This window comes from Scyliorhinus canicula, chromosome 3 (assembly GCF_902713615.1).
Source record: "Scyliorhinus canicula chromosome 3, sScyCan1.1, whole genome shotgun sequence".
Lineage (NCBI taxonomy): Eukaryota > Metazoa > Chordata > Chondrichthyes > Carcharhiniformes > Scyliorhinidae > Scyliorhinus > Scyliorhinus canicula.
In genome coordinates, this window is record NC_052148.1 from 95,204,442 (window position 1) to 95,224,294 (window position 19,853).

General features: G+C 49.2%; 1 protein-coding gene across 8 annotated transcripts in view; it reads left to right on the forward strand.

Annotated features, from left to right (window-relative positions):
* The window catches only part of LOC119962816 (interleukin-6 receptor subunit beta-like), a 167,995-nt gene that overhangs the window by 87,411 nt on the left and 60,731 nt on the right, over positions 1-19,853 (forward strand). For all 8 annotated transcript variants that reach the window (XM_038790931.1, XM_038790935.1, XM_038790936.1 and 5 more), the window contains 2 exons: positions 14,193-14,252; positions 17,111-17,401. In XM_038790931.1, coding sequence (XP_038646859.1) covers positions 14,193-14,252; positions 17,111-17,401 — 351 coding nt within the window. The remainder of the gene's footprint in view (positions 1-14,192; positions 14,253-17,110; positions 17,402-19,853) is intronic.

Genomic DNA, 19,853 nt, shown 5'->3' on the forward strand with positions numbered 1-19,853 from the left:
CGGCGGTCTCCGCGCTGGCACAAACGCGTGGTTGCTGTCTCTGCACATGCGCGTGGTTGCCGTCTCCACATTGGCGCGAAGCAACATGTCGGAGACCTAACAGCGGGCTCGTGCGGAAGGAGGTAGGCCCCCTCTAGATCACGGGCGCCCGTTGATCGGAAACCCCCACGGAGTCAGATCCCCTCGCTCCCCCACCAGGACGTCCACTGTGGCTGTGAGTCCAATCTCCCGCCGGGCGATACCAGACTGGAACCACGCTGGTGGGAGTTCAGCCGGTTGCCCGCGGAGAATTGCCCCGGGGGCCTCTTTCAGTGGCCCCTGATCGGTGCCGCAGCGACTGCGTGGGTGCGATTGGTGACGATTTTCTGGTCGGCGGAGAGTCGTGCCACGGCGTCGGAGTGGCATGGCAGGAATTTCCCGCATCCCCAGAGATTCTCCGACCTGGCGGGGGCTCGGAGAATCCCGCCCCTGTCTTCTATGTCACCTATCCAAGCTAATAAATGACACTGAACCATGTCTGATCTAACCTTGTGGATTAACCTTCCGTGCGGCACTTTATCAAACCCCTTCTGGAAGTCCAGACACACTACATCTACAGGATCCCCATTAACCACTTGGCTTGTTCTATCTTTGCAGAGCTCTAGCAAATTTGTCAAACATGATTTACCTTTCATAAAACCATGCTGACTCTGATGGATTGTGCTTTGACTTTCCAAATATCCTACTTTTACTTCCTTAATAATGGATTCTAATAATTTCCCAACAACAGATATTAAACTAACTGGTCTGTAATTTCCTACATTCTGCCTCTCTCCCTTTTTGAATGAGGGTTATTTTTAGCATTTTTCTAATCCACTGGATCCTTTCCCGTGTCCAGGGAATTTTGGAATATTAGAATCATTACAGCATTGATCCCTTTCTTCACCAGCAAAGGTACAAAACCTCCTTTTCCTTTCAGTCCATCTTTCTGAAATACTTTTTTAAAATAAATTTAAGAGTACCCAATTATTTTTTTCCAATTAAAGGGCAATTTAGCGTGGCCAATCCACCTAGCCTGCACATCTTTTGGGTTGTGGGGGTTAAACCCACGCAGGCACAGGGAGAACGTGCAAATTCCACATGGACAGTGACCCAGGGCTGCGATTTGAACCCGGGTCCTAAGCAGCATAGGCAACAATGCTAACCACTGTGCCACCGTGCTGTCCCCATCTTTCTGAAATACTGAGTACCCTTACATATTTAATTCCCAGACCTGGGCCGGGATTCTCCCCGACCCGGCGTGGTGGGGGGGTCCCGGTGTGTCGGGGCCAAGCTCTTGCATTGAGGGGCTAGGCCCGCGCCGGAGTGGTTTCCAATCCACCGGCTGGTGTGAACAGCCTTTGGCACCACGCCAGCCGGGGTCGAAAGGACTTCGCTGGCTGGCGTAAGTCCACGCATGCTCCGGAGCATCAGCGGCTGCTGATGTCATCCCGGCGCATGCACAGCGGAGGGGCTCTCTTCCGCATCCGCCATGGTGAAGACCATGGCGAAGGCGGAAGAAAAAGAGTGCCCCCACGGCACAGGCCCACCCGCCAATCGGTGGGCCCCGGCTGCGGGCCAGGCCACCGTGGGGGCACCCCCTGGGGTCAGATCGCCCCACGGCCCCCCCCAGGACACCGGCGCCCGCCCGTGCCACCAAACCCGCTGGTCAGGTAGGTGTTTTGATTCCCGCCGGCAGGAGAGGCCTGTCAGCGGCCGGACTTCGGCCCATCGCGGGCCAGAGAATCACCGCTGGGGGCCCGCCGACCGGCGCGATTCCTGCCCCCACCGAATCTCGGTGGGGCGGAGAATTCGGGACATGGTGGGGGCAGGATTGACGCCGGCCCCGGGCGATTCTCCGACCATGTCTCCCGCCGAGAATCCCGCCCCATGTCTCCTTGTAACCATGTCTCAGTAATTGCTACCAAATCATATACATTTGTCTTTATTTGTGCCGTTAACTCGTTAATTTTGTTCCAAATGCTTTGTGCATTTTGATACAAAGCTTTTAAATTTGTTCTATTGTCAAATTTCCCTACTCTTTATAGTTCCTTGGTGCAAAAAGACATACGCCTGGTCTGTCCGTCACCTTTATTTTCTGGTAACCATCTGCCTCATCGCTATCCTGCACTCCTACGTCCTCCTTTAATTTTGGTTTTCTAATTTTCCCTGCAAATCAACCCTCCCATTCTGTGAAAACAAACACAAAGTAATTATTTAGCTTCTCTGCCACTTCTCTATCCACATTATAAATTCTCCTGACTCTGCCTGTAATGGACTCACATTTGTCTGAGCCAAATTTTCCCTTCTAATATATTTATAGACGCTTTTACAGTCCGTTTTAATGTTTTTTGCTGGTTTACATTCATATTCTATTCACCCTTTATGAGTTCGCTGCATTCTAAAATGATCCCAATGTTCAGGTTTACTACAATTTCTAACAACTTTACAGGTCTTTTCTTTTAGTCTTATGAAGGCCTTAACTTCCATTGTTGGCCATGGCTGACCAATTTTGTCACCTATTCTCTAGGTCCTCCACCTTCTCCAGGGGCATGTTTCCATGTGTTCTGGGTTTGGTTTTATTTTTTCCTTATGGGTGCGGTTCTGTATTTCGTGGTTTAAGGGAGGCGGGTTTTGGGCATGTGAGACCCAGTTACTGAGGAGGGAGAGGGGAGGAGGAGCGGGGCTCTGGCAGGGGTCACACAGCAGTAGCAAACGTAGGTTGGCTAGTGAACAGGAGTGTGGTGAGGGGAGGATCCACTGGGGGGGGGGGGGGGTCGTTGGAACCTGATCAAACAGGTTTTGATGGACCTGGGAGGTGTGAATGGTGGGGGGTGGGGATCGATACTGGATGAGGTGTTTGCAAGAGGAAGTGGATGGGGAAATTCTGGGAGGGGGGTCGGGGATCGATGGTAACAAAAGGATGGAGCAGGCCTGGCCAGATGGGCAGGGCCTGGAGTAATAGTGATGGCGGATAGCAGGGGAGGTGGGTGGTGGTGTGAGATCCCAGTCAGAATGGTGACGATAAACATGAGGGGGTTAGGGGGACCAGTGAAGGGAGTGAGAGTTTTGACGCATTTGCACTGTTTCAAAGCTGATGTGGTGATGCTGTAGGAGACCCATTTGAGAGTGAAGGATCAGGTGAGGATTAGGAAGGGGTGAGTCACTTCCGGTGGCGGCTATGAAGGAGTAAGTCGCATATTTGGTGGCTCCCGCTCGGGTCGGACTTATGGACTTTTCCCCCCGATTTTTTACCGGACTTGATTTGAAACATTGATGACAGAGGCAATTGTGAACTGGATTCCCACATCGGTGCACGGAGAGAAGGACTAGAAGTGCTCGTAAAAGCAGAAACAGAAAGACAGAGAAGGCTGGGGCTGATGCTGCAGCGGGAGACAGTATGGCGGAGGACCGGACCTCGGGCTCGTCGACCCAGCGGTCAATGGAGCAGTTGGTGCAATTTATCCAGGAGGTCTTTGCCAAGCTGAAGCAGGACTGATTGGACCGGATTAAAGAGGCAATTGCACGGCTGGAGCTTAGATTGGATGCCCAAGATCTGGCGATCCAGAAAGTCGAGAAGGCGCTGGCTGACCAGGAGGAACATCAAACTGCAGTGAAGTTGGAGGTGGGGATGCTAAGAGACCAGCAGAAAAGGTTCCTGGTGAAGGTGGAGGACCTAGAGAATAGGTCCCGCCGGCAGAACTTGAGAATCGTTGGGTTCCCGGAGGGGTCCGAAGGAGCGGACACTGGGGCATACATAGCGGCCATGTTCGAGAAGCTGCTGGGGGATGGGGCATTCCCCTGACCCTTGGAGGTGGACAGGGCTCACAGAGCACCCACGAGGAAGCCACGAATGGGAGACACCCCGAGAGCAATGGTGGTGAGATTCCACAGGTATTTGGATAAGGAGCGTATTTTATAGTGGGCCAAGCAGATAAGGTGCTGTAAATGGGACAACAGTATCCTGCGGATCTATCAGGACCTTAGTGCGGAGGTGGCCAGAAGAGTGCATTTTAACCAGATCAGGTCGACCCTTTTGGGCAATTGTGTTGGGATTGTTTTTCATTTGAATATGTATGTATGTGCTGGGGAAACAATAGGTGGGAGAATGTCTGGCACCAGGGGCGAGGGCCACCAAGCTAGCTGGGTGGGCTAGCTTATGGAAGCATAGGGGGGGATGAGCAGATGTTAGACTTATCAAAGAGGGTGATTTATTTTGTGCTGTTACTAGGGGGGAAAATGTTCTGCTGATGAGGGAGGGACTGTTGCTGAGGGACAGAGAGGTGGTCGGGTGCGGAGGCTGCCTGGGGGCAGGCCAATGGAGGCGCGGGGCACTGGCTGGTGACTGGCCCAAGAGAGGGGATGGCTGATCGATGAAGGGAGGGGGGCGATGAGCCCCCCAACTAGACTGACCACCTGGAATGTAAGAGCGCTAAATGGGCCGGTCAAGAGGGCACGTGTGTTCGCTCATTTGAGACGGCTGAAGGCGGACGTGGTAATGCTGCAGAAGACACACCTCAGAGTAGCTGACAAGATTAGATTAAGGAAAGGTTGGGTCGGACAGATTTTTCACTTGGGACTGGACTTGAAGACTATAGGGGTCGCGATCCTGATCAATAAGCCGCTGGTGTTTGAGGCGGAAGAATAGTTTTGGATGTGGGAGGTCGGTACATTATGGTCAGTGGGAAATTGGAGGGGGTGCAGATGGTACTAGTAAATGTGTATGCGCCAAATTGGGACGATGTGGAGTTTATAAAGAAGATGCTGGGGAAGATATCGTATCTGGATTCGCATAAGCTGGTCATGGGAGGGGACTTCAATACAGTTATTGACCCTGGTTTAGACCGGTCAAGCTCAAAAACGGGCAGAGTGCCAGCAATGGCGAAGGAACTTAAAAGGTTAATGGAGCAGATAGTGGGGGGGGGGGGGGGGGGAGTGTACTCCCGGATCGATTTCTTCATTCTGGGCAGGGCTCTACTGACAGGGGTAATGGACACGGGGTACTCGACGATCACAATCTCAGACCATGCTCCGCAATGGGTTGACCTACAGGTTAGTAAAGACAGTAACCAGCGCCCGCACTGGAGGTTAGACGTGGAATTTATTTATTTATTTATTTTTTATAAATTTAGAGTACCCAATTCATTTTTTTTTCCAATTAAGGGCCAATTTAGCGTGTTCAATCCACCTACCTTGAATATCTTTGGGTTGTGGGGGTGAAACCCATGCAAACACGGGGAGAATGTGCAAACTCCACATGGACAGTGACCCAGAGTCGGGATCGAATCTGTGACCTCAGCGCCATGAGGCAACAGGGCTAACCCACTGTGCCTACGTGCTGCCTTAGACGTGGGGTTTTTAGTGGATGAAGAGGAGTGCGAGCGGCTGAGGAAATGTATTCTGATCTACCTGCAGGTCAACGACACGGGGGAAATTTCGGCAGCGGTGGTCTGGGAGGCATTGAAGGCGGTGGTTAGAGGGGAGCTGATCGCGATATGGGCCCATAGGGAGAAGGTAGACAGGGCATAGATGGACCGACTGGTAAAGGAGATACTACAGGTCAACAGGAGGTATGCAGAGACCCCAGAGGCAGGGCTTTTAAGGAAATGGCGGAGACTACAGGCGGAGTTCGGCTTGTTAACCACAGGGAGGGAGGTGGAGCAGCTGAGAAAGGCGAGGGGGGGCGATTTATGGGCATGGAGAGAAGGCCAGCAGAATGCTTGCACAGCAGCTTAGAAAAAGAGAGATAGGGAAAGTAAAGGACGGAGATGGGAACCTGGCGGGAGACTCAGCGGGGGTGAATAAGGTGTTTAGGGAGTTTTATAGTCGGCTGTAAGGATCGGAACCCCCGCCGGGACCAGAGGGGAGGAGGCACTTCCTCGGGGGGCTGAATTTTCCAAAGGTGGACGGGGAGCTGGTAGAAGGGCTGGGGGCCCCGATCAGGATCGAAGAGATAGCAGAAGGGCTGAAGGCCATGCAGGTGGGTAAAGCCCCGGGGCCGGATGGGTACCCAGTGAAGTTCTATAAAATGTTCGCTGGGATATTGGGACCGCTGTTGATGTGGACATTCAATGAGGCAAGGGAGCGTGGATTTCACTGATCCTGAAGCGGGACAAGGACCCGGAGCTGTGTGGGTCCTACAGGTCGATATCCCTACTAAATGTGGACGGCAAACTGTTGGCCAAAATTTTGTCCTCTACGATTGAAGACTGTGTTCCGGACGTGTTTGGGGAGGACCAGACGGCATTTGCTAAGGGAAGGCAGTTGGTGGTCAATGTAAGAAGGTTGCTAACTATGATCATGATGCCCCCAGAAGGTCGGGTGGTGGAGGTAGTGGTCGCAATGGACGCAGAGAAGACTTTTGATCGAGTAGAATGGGAATATCTGTGGGAAGTACTGGGACAGTTCGGATTTGGGCAGGGCTTTATTGACTGGGTCAGGTTGCTGTATCAGGCTCCTGTGGCGAATGTATGGACTAATAGGACAACATTGGACTATTTTAGGCTGCATCAGGGGACGAGACAGGGTGCCCCCTCTCCCCACTGTTGCTTGCGCTAGCTATAGAGCTGCTGCCAATTGCTCTGAGAGCCTCAAGGGGCTGGAAGGGGTTGGTTCGGGGGGGTGGGGGGGGGGGGGGGGGGGGGGGGGGGAGAGAGTGGAACACAGAATCTCACTTTACGCAGACGACCTGCTCCTGTATGTATCGGACTCAGTGGAGGGGATGGAAGAAATCATGAGGATTCTGGAGGAATTTGGCCGGTTTTCGCAGTACAAACGAAACTTGGGGAAAAGTGAGATGTTTGCGGTCCAGGCAAGGGGACAGGAGAGACGACTGGGGGAATTGATGTTTAGAGTGGTAGGGGAAAGCTTTAGGTATCTAGGCATTGAAGTGGCGCGAGAATGGGAACGGTTGCACAAACTTAATCTGGCCCGATTAGGAAACCAAATGAAGGACGATTTCCGAAGGTGGGACGTGCTCCCGTTGTCACTAGCTGGGAGAGTCCAGATGGTGAAAATGACGGTCCTTCCAAGATTTGGGGCAGCAGGGTAGCATGGTGGTTAGCATAAATGCTTCACAGCTCCAGGGTCCCAGGTTCGATTCCCGGCTGGGTCACTGTCTGTGTGGAGTCTGCACGTCCTCCCCCTGTGTGCGTGGGTTTCCTCCGGGTGCTCCGGTTTCCTCCCACAGTCCAAAGATGTGCGGGTTAGGTGGATTGGCCATGCTAAATTGCCCGTAGTGTCCTAATAAAAGTAAGGTTAAGGGGGGGTTGTTGGGTTCCGGGTATAGGGTGGATACGTGGGTTTGAGTAGGGTGATCATGGCTCGGCACAACATTGAGGGCCGAAGGGCCTGTTCTGTGCTGTACTGTTCTATGTTCTATGTTCTATTCCTGTTTGTGTTCCAGTGTCTCCCCAACTTTATTCTGCGGTCCTTTTTTAAACGGGTTAACAAAGTGATCACTGGCTTTGTATGGGCGGGCAAGACCCCGCGAGTAAAAAAGGGGGATGCTTTAGCGGAGCTGGGGAGTCAGGTGCTGCCAAACTTCAGTAACTATTATTGGGCTACGAATATAGCCATGATCAGGAAGTGAGTGGTGGGGGAGGGTCGGCATGGGAGAGTATGGAGGCGGCTTCATGTAGGGGCACCAGCTTGGGGACGTTGATAACGGCACCTCTGCCGTTCCTGCCGGCGCGGTATTCCACCAGCCCCGTGGCGGCCCTGAGAGTCTGGGGGCAATGGAAGAAGCATGTGGGGGCGGAGGGAGCATCGGTCTGGTCTCCAATTTGTAATAATCACCGCTTTGCCCCGGGAAGGATGGATGGGGGATTTTGGAAATAACAGTGGGCAGGGATTGAGAGGATGGGGGATATGTTTATAAAGGGGAGCTTTCCTAGCTTGATGGAGCTGGAGAAATTTTGATTGGCGAGGGGAAATGAATTTAGGTACCTACAGGTGTGGGATTTCCTACGTAGGCAGGTCTCAACCATCCCGCTCCTACCACTAAGGAGGATACAGGATAGGGTAGTTTCCAGAGTGTGGGTGGGAGAAGGGAAGGTCTCTGACATCTATAAGGAGCTCATGGGGTCAGAGGACACGCAGACTGAGGAGCTGAAGCGCAAGTGGGAGGAGGAGTTAGGAGGAGAGATAGAGGATGTTCTCTGGGCGGAGGCGTTGAGTAGAGTCAACACGTCCGCAACATGTGCCAGGCTCAGCCTGATACAGTTTAAGGTCATTCACCAGGCTCACATGACAGTGACCCAGATTAGCAGGTCCTTTGGTGTAGAAGAATAGGTAGAAGCAAGGTGTGCGGGGGGGGGGGGGGGGGGGGGGGGGGGGTGCGGGGGGGGGGGGTGGCGGCAGGGAGGGGGGGGGGGGTGGCGCAGCGAACCAGGTCCACATATTTTGGACATGCCCAAAGCTCAGGGGGTTCTGGCAGGGGTTTGCAGATGTCATATCTACGGTATTAAAAATAAGGGTGGCACCGAGTCCAGAGGAGACATTCTGGCCTTTGCTTCCCTGGTAGCCCGGAGATGGATACTATTAGCTTGGAGAGACTCAAAGCCCCCAAAGTCGGAGACCTGGCTATCGGACATGGCTAGCTTTCTCTGTTTGGAGAAAATCAAGTTCACCTTGAGAGGGTCACTGTTCGGGTTCGCCCAGAGGTGGCAACCGTTCGTCGACTCCTTCGCGGAAAATTAATCGTCAGCAGAAAGGGGGGGGGGGGGGGGGGGGGGGCGGGGAGTTTAGCTTAGAATAGGGTGTTAATAAAGGTGGGACCTGTAAGGGAGAAAGCAGGCATTTGCACTATGTTGATAGACTCATGTACATTGTTTATTTTGTTGTTGTAAAACCAAAAATACCTCAATAAAATGTTTATTAAAAAAAGGAAGGGGTGGGTGAATCAGGTGTTTCATTCTGGGTTTGATAGTAGGGCTTAGGAGGTAGCGATCGTGGTGGGTAAGAGGGTGAAGTTTCAGATGGAGAAGGTGGTGTGTATCCAAAACACTCTGGGTTGGAAAATTCCAAAGGTTCACAACCCTTTAAGTGAAGTTTCTCCTCCTCTCGGTACTAAACTGTCAATCACTTATTCTGAGACTGTGAGCCCTTAGTTTAAAGTCCCCAGCCAAAGTGAATGGGCATGATCGAACCAAATGGGAACTATGTCCCATAGCGAGCACATTTAGCTGTGTGTTTCCCAGTGCTAGCAGTACCGAGAAACACAGCGCTATCTAACGCAACTCCGGTTAGATACAGGGCCTCAGTGGAGAATGCGTGGCCGAGGCCGCATTTACTCCTGTTTCCTGCACTGAGGAGCCAGCCTTGCCGAGGCATCCTAGCACTCCCAGCCCGGCTTGACAGAACACCTCAGTACAGGAAGAGATCAGGACCCCATTTTTAAATGGCGCCCCAATCTTGCGACCCCTGGACGTGATCCCTGAACCCCCCTCCCACAGCCCCAACTTACCTATATGGAGTGCTCAATACCTGCCACCAGCCTGGCAGTGCTACCTGGGCACCTTTGCAGTGTCAGGCTGGCAGTGCTAGAATACCACCCAGCCCAGAGGGCAAGCACCTGAGGACCTCCAATCCCCTGGGAGACCGACACAATTGCCTTTCCGTCTGGTCCCCATTCGTGGAGAAGTACTGAACGGCACTCACCCCAAGTCTCCAAGGTAAAGGAGATAGATCCCGATTCCTTGGTCAGTCAGGGAACTGCATATTAGAGTGAGACTAGCTGCCTTCCTCTGATATGCAGATTTGCTACAAAGAGATCCCGCCCACAGATTGTGTTGAATCTCGCGAGGTGTTGTGAAGCGGTAGATCCTGTGAGTGGGGTTTCCTGGATTTCACTGACCACGCTACACCGCGGCGAACTGCTTTTCCAGCACAGCGTGGCCAGAAGATTGCGCCCTATATGTTTTAATTGGAAAACGTCTCATTCCTCTGAATTCCGGGGAATATAGTCCTAGTCTACTCGATCTTTCCTCATAGGGCAATGTTCCATCTCAGGAACCAGTCTAATGAACCCTTGTAGCACGCTCTTTAGGTCAGGTATATCCTTTCTTAGATAAGGCGACCAAAACCAGTCAGAGTGGTTGGAATCTTCTGATCCTGCAGAGATAAGCTTGGAATCAGGACCAGGTGGAAAATTGTAGTTTAGGGAGGTGGGTTGGCGTTCCTGCCTCCAGGTGATCTAGTGGAAGGCAGGCAAACAATAGAAGTGGTGGATAGACAATAATTACCAATTAGGAACCTGCTGAGGGGCAAGTGAGAAGCTCTACTGGGATCTTCTCAGCATCAGAATGGTCTTGTGCTGAATGCTGAGCCAAGCAGCTCTATAGAAGTGGTCTCCCAGTGGCATTCCGGAGGACAATTGGAACTGGAGGCTCCATGTTCAATGTGGAGCAGGAAAAACTTCACCTACAGGCCCAAACAATTTCTCCAGAAAGGTTTGTCCTCCTCCTTGAGGACCTACTGGCCATGGACTTCATTATTTTTGAATTTGATGCACACGTATGAAAGCACTTTGATGTTGAGTTGCTGACACTATCCTTGCTACTTGAGCAGCGGCCTCCTCTCATAGTGGGGCTGCTTTTTGTCCAATGCTACATGTCCTCTGGGCTTGCAACCTTGGGAACCTTCCTGTAATATTTAATTGAACAAGGTTCTTGTGGTAGCCTCTTAGTTGGTTGTCTCCAGGAAGACACCCAGGTTGGCGGGACTCACAGGTCATTGGAGTTGGATAGAAGAATATTATAGGAATTAGGAGCAGAAGTAGGCAATTCAGCCCTTTGAGCCTGTTCCGCTATTTAGTCAGATCATGGCTGATCTCTTCCTGGTCTCAAATCCACCTCCCCACCTGTTGCGCATATCCCTTTAACCAGTTTTTTAAAATCAAAAATATACCCACCTTTCTTGAAACCATTTAATGATTCGGATTCCGCACTATGGGGCAGCCACAAATTCACCACCCTCTGCGAGAAGTAGTTCCTCCTCATCTCAGTTCTAAATCTACTGCCTCTCAAACTATATCTGTGACCTCTCGCTCTAGATTTCCCCACAAGGGGGAACATTTGGTCTATGTTTACTTTATCAATCCCATGTAGTACTTTATACACTTCAATCAGATCCCCTCTCATCCTTCTAAACTTCAACGAGTATAAACCCAAACTCTTGAATCTCTCATCATACGCCAACCGTTTCATCCCCGGAATCAATCTGGCGAACTTCCTCTGAACTGCCTTCAATGCCACCACATCCTTCCTCAAATAATGAGACCAAAACTGGACACAATACTCCAGATGTGGTCTCACCAATACCCTGTACAATTGCAACAACACTTCTCTACTTTTATACTCCAGTCCTTTTGCAATAAACGCTAACATTCTATTTGCCTTTTTAATTACATTATCAAGGAGCTACAGTCGAGTAATCCAGATGTAACCCCACCCATTGCATGTAATGAAGGGTCATCAGCCTGAGATGTAAACTCTGCTTCTCTCTTTGCAGATGCTGCTTGGTATTCTGGGTATTTCTAGTATTTACTGTTTTTCTACCATTTACCTTCTAATTGCATGCTGTACCTGCATGTTAACTTTCTGTGATTTATGAACAAATACATCCAGGTCGCTCCAAATGCAAACTTTTCCCAGTCACCATTCAAGAATGTTCTGTTTTATTTTTACTTTCCCTACCAAAATTGATAACATCATACTTTGCTATGTTGTATTCCATCTGCGCACTCATCCAACAGGTCTCTATCCCTCTGCAGCCTCTGCATTCTCCGGATCACTTTGCCACTTAATTTTGTATTGTCAGTAAATTTGGTTACATTACACTCTATTCTTATTCTAAATAATTAATATAGATTGTAAATAATTGAGGCTGAAGCACTGATCTTTGCGGTATCCTGTTCGTTACAGCTTGCCAACCCGAAAATGTGCTGTTTAATTCAGAATGGAATGATTTATTTTGGTTAGATTGCCCCCCTGGTCTCTGTTTTCTGTCCACTAACCAATCCTCAATCCATGATAGTTTATTGTTCCCAGTCCCATGAGTTCTAATTTTATTTAATAATCAATTGCGTGGCATATTTTCCACAGTTTTTTGAAAATCCAAATGCACAACATCCTTTGGTTTCCCCTTTATCCATGTCATCCAAATGCTGGAAATGTTCAGCAGGTCTGGCAGCATCTGTGGTGGAAGAAACAGAGTTAATGGTTCAGATCGATAACCTTTCATCAGAACCGTCGATATTGGTTCTTGAATCAAATGGTGCTGAGTTTTCTTCAAAGAACAAAGAACAATAGAGCACAGGAATAGGCCCTTCGGCTTAGAGGCCGAAGGGCCTGTTCCATTGCTGTATTGTTCTTTGTTCTTTGAAGAAAATGCACCACCATTTGAAGAGCAACGAGAGTTGGACAGTAAGTTAAAAGCGAATTACTGCAAATGCTGGAAACTGAAACCCAAACAGAAAATTCTTCACAATCTCAGCAGGTCTGGCAGCATCAGTGAAGTAAAAACGGAGCTAACATCAAAGCTAGGAAGAACCGGAAACATTTATACTGTTGTGGAGCAGTGGGGCTGGATAGAGGGCAGCGATAGGGGGAGATTGACAAAGAAGTCATGGATAAAAAGACAAAGGGAATGACCAAGGTGGTGATGATGACGAAGAAGGGTGCTGATGCTGGCACATTAGGATATCAGAATGTGTTACTGGCAGGATAGTAAGGGATAGTGTGTCGATGGGCAACTTGGAACAGATGGCTCTAGTGGAGGGGGGCTGGGAAAGGGGGAGACAATGGTGGGGGAAAAACGGATCGATGGAAGCAATGAAAATAAATTGACAGAAATAAACATGGGATGAAGTTGAAGGAAAGAGAATAAGTGGACAATAAGTGTTGGTTTCGACAGCAGTACTCACATCCCATATATATAATATATATATATATATAAAAGAATTCAGTTTCCACCTTTTTTTGAATCTGGAATGATGAATCTGGTATGATAGATACATTGCTAGAAGTACAGAGTGGATGTGGAGGGAGAGAGGGTTGGAGAGAGTGGAGAACTATTTTTGGAGGGGTAGTTTGCCAGCTTGGAGGAGCTGAAGGAGAAGTTTGGGGTGCTGGACTCGGATATGTTTAGGTACTTTCAGGTGCGGAGTTTTGTTCAGAAGGTTTGTTGGCTTTTCTGGTGGTGCGGTCATCTTATTTATTGGAGCAGATTTGCTCCTGCTCGGGGTCGGAGAGGGACAGTACGCCAGGCATGTAAGTGCGGAGAGTGGGGGAAGAGTTGAGTTCGATGGAAGGGGTGAAGTTGAAATGGGTGGAGGATGTGGGGCCACTACTGTAGGAGGGGGTGTGGAGTGAAGCACTGCTGAGGGTGAATGCTACGTCTTTGTGTGCAGATCTGAGCCTTATTCAGTCAAAGTCAGTGTTTCTGCACACCTCATTAATGTGTTTATTGTGCTTCTTTTGAGGGGGTGGAGGATAGGTGTGGCCGCTATTCAAGGGGGCCCACATACCACACGCACATGTTCTGATCCTGTTCTAAGCTGGTGTGTTTCTGGAAGTCCTCTTTTGGTACCACATGGCAGATCCTAAATATTGAGCTAGAACCCTGCCCACTGGTGGCTATATTTGGGGTTTTGAATGTGCCAGAGCTGTGGACGGTTGCAGGGGAAGATGTCTCGGCCTTTATTGTGGGCTGAGATAGTTACTTTTGGGTTGGAGGTTGGCAACATCGGGTTCTTTGGCGTGGCTAGGGGATTTGATGGAGTTTTGGCAGCTCAAGAAGGTCCACTATACCGTGAGCACGTCGATTGAAGGGCTCTATGTTGTATTTCACAGAATTGGTCACTGTTCGATGTTGGGGGGTGTTTCTGCCTTTTTCTGTATTGTTTTTCTTGTATTATTAAAAGCTATTTGATTCTCTGTTTGGTAATTTTGTATAAAATGTTAAAAAAGTAATATAAACATTTTTTTTAAAAGCAAGTAGTTAGTAAGTCAGTATCTGTAGAAAGCACAGAGTAGTTTATATTTCAGACATAACTGCTATTTCTCTTGTGTTTCAGGTGTTCAGCATTTCGAGGGTTTTTTCAGTTTTTCATTGATTTTAGTTGTCAAGAAATGTTTGTTTTAATACTAAAACCAATTCATTTGATTTTCTAGTTTCTATGGAAAACACTTGGGCATGGGTGATGTTTTCAATAAGTGCATGTGTTATTGAAGGTAAGTAAAATGGTAATTTAATCCATGATCATATTGTATGATCTCTTCTCACACCTTAATATTTCAACATACAGGGGGCGATTCTCCAAAATAGAGACCAAGTGTTCGCGCCGTGAACGCTGTCGCATTTCACGATAGCGCGAAATGGGCACGGGGACGACCGATTCTGGTTCCCACAGGGGGCCAGCACGGCGCTGGAGTGGTTCACGCCACTCCAGCCTCCCTTCCTAGCGCCAAATGGGTGCCGCGCCAACCTGCGCATGCGCGGGGGACTTCTTCAGTGCGCCGGCCCCGACTCAACATGGTCTCGGGGTTCAGGGGCCGGCAACAAAGTAGCCCCGAGGGGGGAGAGGCCCGCCCGCCGATCGGTGGGCCCCGATCACGGGCTGGACCCAATCGGAAGCCCCCCCCCCCCCCGGTGAAGGAGTGATTTTCCCCGCCCCCACTGGCTGCAGAGTTCCCGCCGGCAGCAACCAGGGGTGAACGGCGCTGGTGGGACTCTGTTGTATCTGCGCGGCCGCTCGGCCCATCCGGGCTGGAGAATCGGCTCTGCCGATACCAGCGGCCCGCTGCTGGCGACATGTCAAATGCGTCGGCGCAAATGGCGCTGATGCTCTGCACCTCGGAGAATCGCGCACCGGCGTCGGGGCCTCGTGGCACGGTTGCGCCGATTCTCCGGCCCGACGCGGGGCTTGGAGAATCGCACCCACAGTTTTTTGCTTCTGTCATTTCTTTTCATTCCATCGCAAGGGAATCGTGCATTTGCCATTGGCTCCAATTTGCAATTGTATAAGCAGCTTTTGTTTTTCTTTGATTATCTGTATGTTTCAGTCTCCATCGAGTGTTATGTTAAAAGTTAGCAAGTACTTGGGAGTCCCCCAAAAAGCTAGTGAAAGGGAGGAGTAGGTGCTGGGACCACTGTTAAAAAGTTGTCTTCCAAGCGAACCCCAGCAAATAATTGTCATCTCTATCAGGTCCAGAATATGGAAGGAGACCTTGACAAAATAGCAATAACTGGAAAATTAGCTTAATATAATAAATATCCAGGATACTGAATAATTATTTCACATTCAGAGGATATACCTCCGGAGGGACCTTCTCACTTAGATGAAATAAATTTATGAGCATGTGCATTACAACAGTGACTACACTTCAAAAGTACTTAGTTATTTCAAGAGCAATTTGCGGCATCCTGAGATCAAGAAAGGCACCATATAAATGCAAGTCTTTATTTCTTTCTTGAGATACTGCAGTGCAGTCTGGGTCAGGAAAACTAATAATGCTATAATTGCAAAAGCCAGTTGATGAAGTATAGAATTGGAGCCAATCTGTGCACATTTTTATAAGGATTTATTTACGGCTACACATTATAGGCATGCACTTCCTAACTCAGACAACGTAGTTTCAGTGTGTTTAAATTTATAGGGGCATAAGGAATCCTCAGTTAATGCTCACACCTGTATCAATTTAAACACCAATTAATATGTATGTAACAGATAGCTTGTGTGAGAAAAATAATTAAAAAAACAAAGTGCATGAGAGAAAATCAAAGAGATTATTGAAGCAGGAGCAATAGGAGAAAAAAAGACAACTTTGAAAAGAATGGTGGCAACAAAATGTTGATATAATGTTAAGTAAAAACAGTGATAACAGGTTGTCCAGTAATTAAATAGGTATATTTAAAATGAAAAGTGAAAATGATGGACCCTGAAAAAGAGATGTAAACGGATGTACAGGGATTTTACAAGGTACAGGTCTGATCATGATCTTGGAACACTTGGTGATGCAAATAATTATTTTGCATGAAACCCATATAATTTGGAGATAGAAACTAAAAGCACAAAATCTTCTCCTTTTACTGGAATACGGACACTAACTACTTTCCAATGGCACATTTAAGGGACTATTATGTGCGTGACAGACTGTGCAGGATAAGGGAATCAAGGCCAAATCTACTGATATCCATACACACAAACTTTCCTGTAGAAAGTCATTTAATAACAATCAGGAAATGGGAACAGTGGTTGAATACACCTGCCCTTCCCCTAGGGACACTGAGATCAGTTGGAACACATCGTGTTTTGGTTGAGATCAGTTAACTCAGCCAATGTGCTTGGAATTGCAGCTAGCGTGGATTGAATTAGTGATATGTGGGTGGTACCTGACTGTGGAAAAGGTCACAACTTCCTGAACAACATCAAGAAGAAGTTACATTTAAATAGTAACCTTAATTTATGGTGATATGTCCCAAGCCACTTCTCAGGAGCATTACAAAAACAAAATTTGGCATCAGGCCGCATGAGAAGATATTAGGACAGATGGCCAAAAACTGGTCAAAGAAGTAAGTTTTAAGAATCATCTTAAAGTGGAATCGAGATGGAACAGCAAAGAGGTTTAGGGAGGGAGGCAATTTTGGAGCTTAGAACCTAAGCACCAAAGCTAAGGTAGGGCAGCACGGTAGCACAGTGGTTAGCACAGTGGCTTCACAGCTCCAGGGTCCCAGGCTCGATTCCCGGCTTGGTTCACTGTCTGTGCGGAGTCTGCACGTTCTCCCCGTGTGTGCGTGGGTTTCCTCCGGGCGCCCCAATTTCCTCCCACAGGCCAAAGATGTGCGGGTTAGGTGGTTTGCCCATGCTAAATTGCCCCTCAGTGTCCAAAAAGGTTGAGTGGGGTTGCTTGGTTACGGGGATGGGGTGGAGGTGTGGGCTCAGGTAGGGTGCGATTTCCAAGGGCCGGTGCAGACTCGATGGGCTGAATGGCCTCCTTCTGCACTGTAAATTCTGTGATTCTACGACTGATCTCTAACTGCACAGTGTTATATCTAGCTTTGACATGCTATTTTACCCCTGAATTCACAGGTGAATTGCCACGGCTTTGCCATTATGTTGATCCGGTGCCAGGAGTGTTTCAGCTACTATCAAATGTTTCGTTGTCATGTACATTACGAGAGGATTGCCTCAAATCATTGGATGCAAATGCAAGTCACATATTCTGGAAAATGAATGATACCCAAATTTCGCAAGAACAATATTATTTCAATGCAACTGTTTCCCGTGTAACCTTTCAGGCAGTGAAAGGATATGTGACATGTCATATTAACATGAAAGGGGCAGCAAATATCCTTCACCGTTTTGCAATCGAAGTTGGATGTAAGTATCTTTCTGTATGACTTCTTATAGGCAAGAAAAACGGACTCTAGAAAATGGAATTGAAGGGGGTGATCTAACTAAAATAAGATAGAGCCGTTCTGGGTGGGATTTTCAGAGTTGCTCCCGGCGCAGCACTCTGTTTTTTTAGTGCCCCGGTGGGGAACGCCCACCCCCCAGGCCGTGCTCAGCGTCATTACCTTCAATGAGGGGCTCTGGAGGGCAACACTCCTCAGTGCAGGAAGAGGTCAGGATGCCATTTTTAAATGGCGCCCCGTTCTCTTAACCCCTTCACCCCCAACTCACCTAAAAGAGGGTCCCCGGGGGCCCACCCACACCCCACCTCACATGGACAGGGCACCTTCGGTCCCAATCCCCGGCACAGGCAAAATGCCATTTGGCACCTTGGCACTGCCAGACTGGTACCCGGACGAGCACCCAAGCGGCACTGCCAGGGTGCCAGGCTGGCATTGCCAATATGCCCGGATGGCATCAGCTGTGCCAGGGTGCCACACTGCCCAGAGGCCAACCAACTTTGGATCACCTGGAAGACCCCCCCCCCTCCTCCCCCCCCCCCCCCCCCCCCCCCCCCAACCGCCTCAGGTACCGTTTTGCCTGGTCCCCATTTGTGGGGACCAGTACTGAACGGCACCCGCTGGGGTCTCCTCAGCGAGCCCAGACCCCGGGTGGCCATTCGATCCAACGGCAGCGCTGCTAAGTCGGTTTTTAAACTCACTCAGCCCTGTGAGACTGGGTCTCGCTCATTGTGGGCAGGATCCAGATTGCGGTGTCTTGCGAGATCTCGTGAGGCATAACGTCCGTCGGGATTCCCGGTTGAGGCCTCTCCTGGGATCTACCGGCTGCGTCCCTCTCCAATTCTGGTGGGATGTGGCCAGTATATTGCACCCTAAATATGGCTGAATCGAACATCGACTGCCAGCTTATTTATCTGTAAAGCTTCAAGTGAAGAAACTTCAAGCTCTGGAAACAATCAATTTACTTATTGGTAATCTCTAACAGGTAAGACTCTGTGGTGATATGATCTGCATACCTGTCTGCCATTGGGCAAGAACGTCTGCTTACCATTGGTCCTGGTCGGTCATGTGCCTCTCGACCGATTGGCCGAGAGGCTGAGTTAACCACGCCTCTATTAACGAGGTATAAACGGTCAGACGCCTGACAATCGTCCTTTCCATTGTAGACGATCGCAGAGCTGTGTTCTAGTCTATTAAAGCCGGACTTTGGTAAATCACTCGCCTCGCGTACAATTGATGGTACATCAGACTCCTATTTTTTGGGGTGAGAGGCAAGCAGTGGAGTGCGTAAAAAACAAATCTATAAAATTAGCTCTTCTAGTTCTACAGTTTTAAACCTGTTGTGGTACCTGTGGCGGTAAACCATCCATTATTCACACAGAATGGATTCTTTTGATACAATACAACATGAAGTTCCCTTCCACACACCATCCTGACTTGAACTATAATTGCCATTCCTTCATTATTGTTGAATTAAAATCCTGGAACTCCCTCGTATCTGCACTCTTTGTGTACCTCCACCACATGGACTGCAGCGGCTCAAAAAGGCAGCTCACCAGCCCCTTCAGGAGGGCAATTAGGGATGGGCAATAAACATTGGCCTAGTCAGCAAAGCCCACATCCTGTGAAAGCATAAAAAGACCCTCAGAATATTGCCAATGGCCCCAAAATCCCTAGTGAATTGGGAGGTGGAATTTGGATCCATTAGGCTTCTATTTCATTTAACTTGAAATACAACAGCAAATAGGGGAAATGAATGAATCTCTCACCTGCCTCCCCTGGATTTTAGAATGCATGTTCCTGCACTGGTGCTGGCTGCTGTGAACTGGTGTGCCGTGTGTGCATCCCCGGGTGACAAGTGAGATGAGGTCATCTGCCTGCTGGCTGGTTCTGATGGTTGGCTCATCTGAGGGATGCAAACAAAGGGTTGCATTCATTATTCATATCACACAGGCTGATATCTCAGTGCATGCTGGCCATTGCAACTGGCCTGAGTGGCAATTAGACTTCTCAATGCCTGCCGCATAAATGAAGTTGTTCTGATACAGCAGAGCTAGAACACAGCCTCAGTCATCACCTCATTGCTGAATGTCACATGCCTCAGCCCAACAAACTTACATTCCTTGGAGGCGCCAGCCTCTCTGCTGCCTGATGACCTTCTCTCCTCGCTAGCTCTCCAGCTCTGGGGTTCCCAGCTCATGGTTGGTGAGGATCGCCAGGTTTGCAAACCCCCACCAGTGGCAGATCGCTCCCGATTTCTGTAGCTCTTTTTCTTCTGCAAGTCAGTGTAGAGCTCCAATGAATGAATGAATATTCAAATCAAACACTATATCATGCTACTTCTCCCCCCCCCCCAACTCAAAATACCTGCAGAGGTTAGAGAATGATACCACCCCCCGGACACCTGAACATTTGATGGA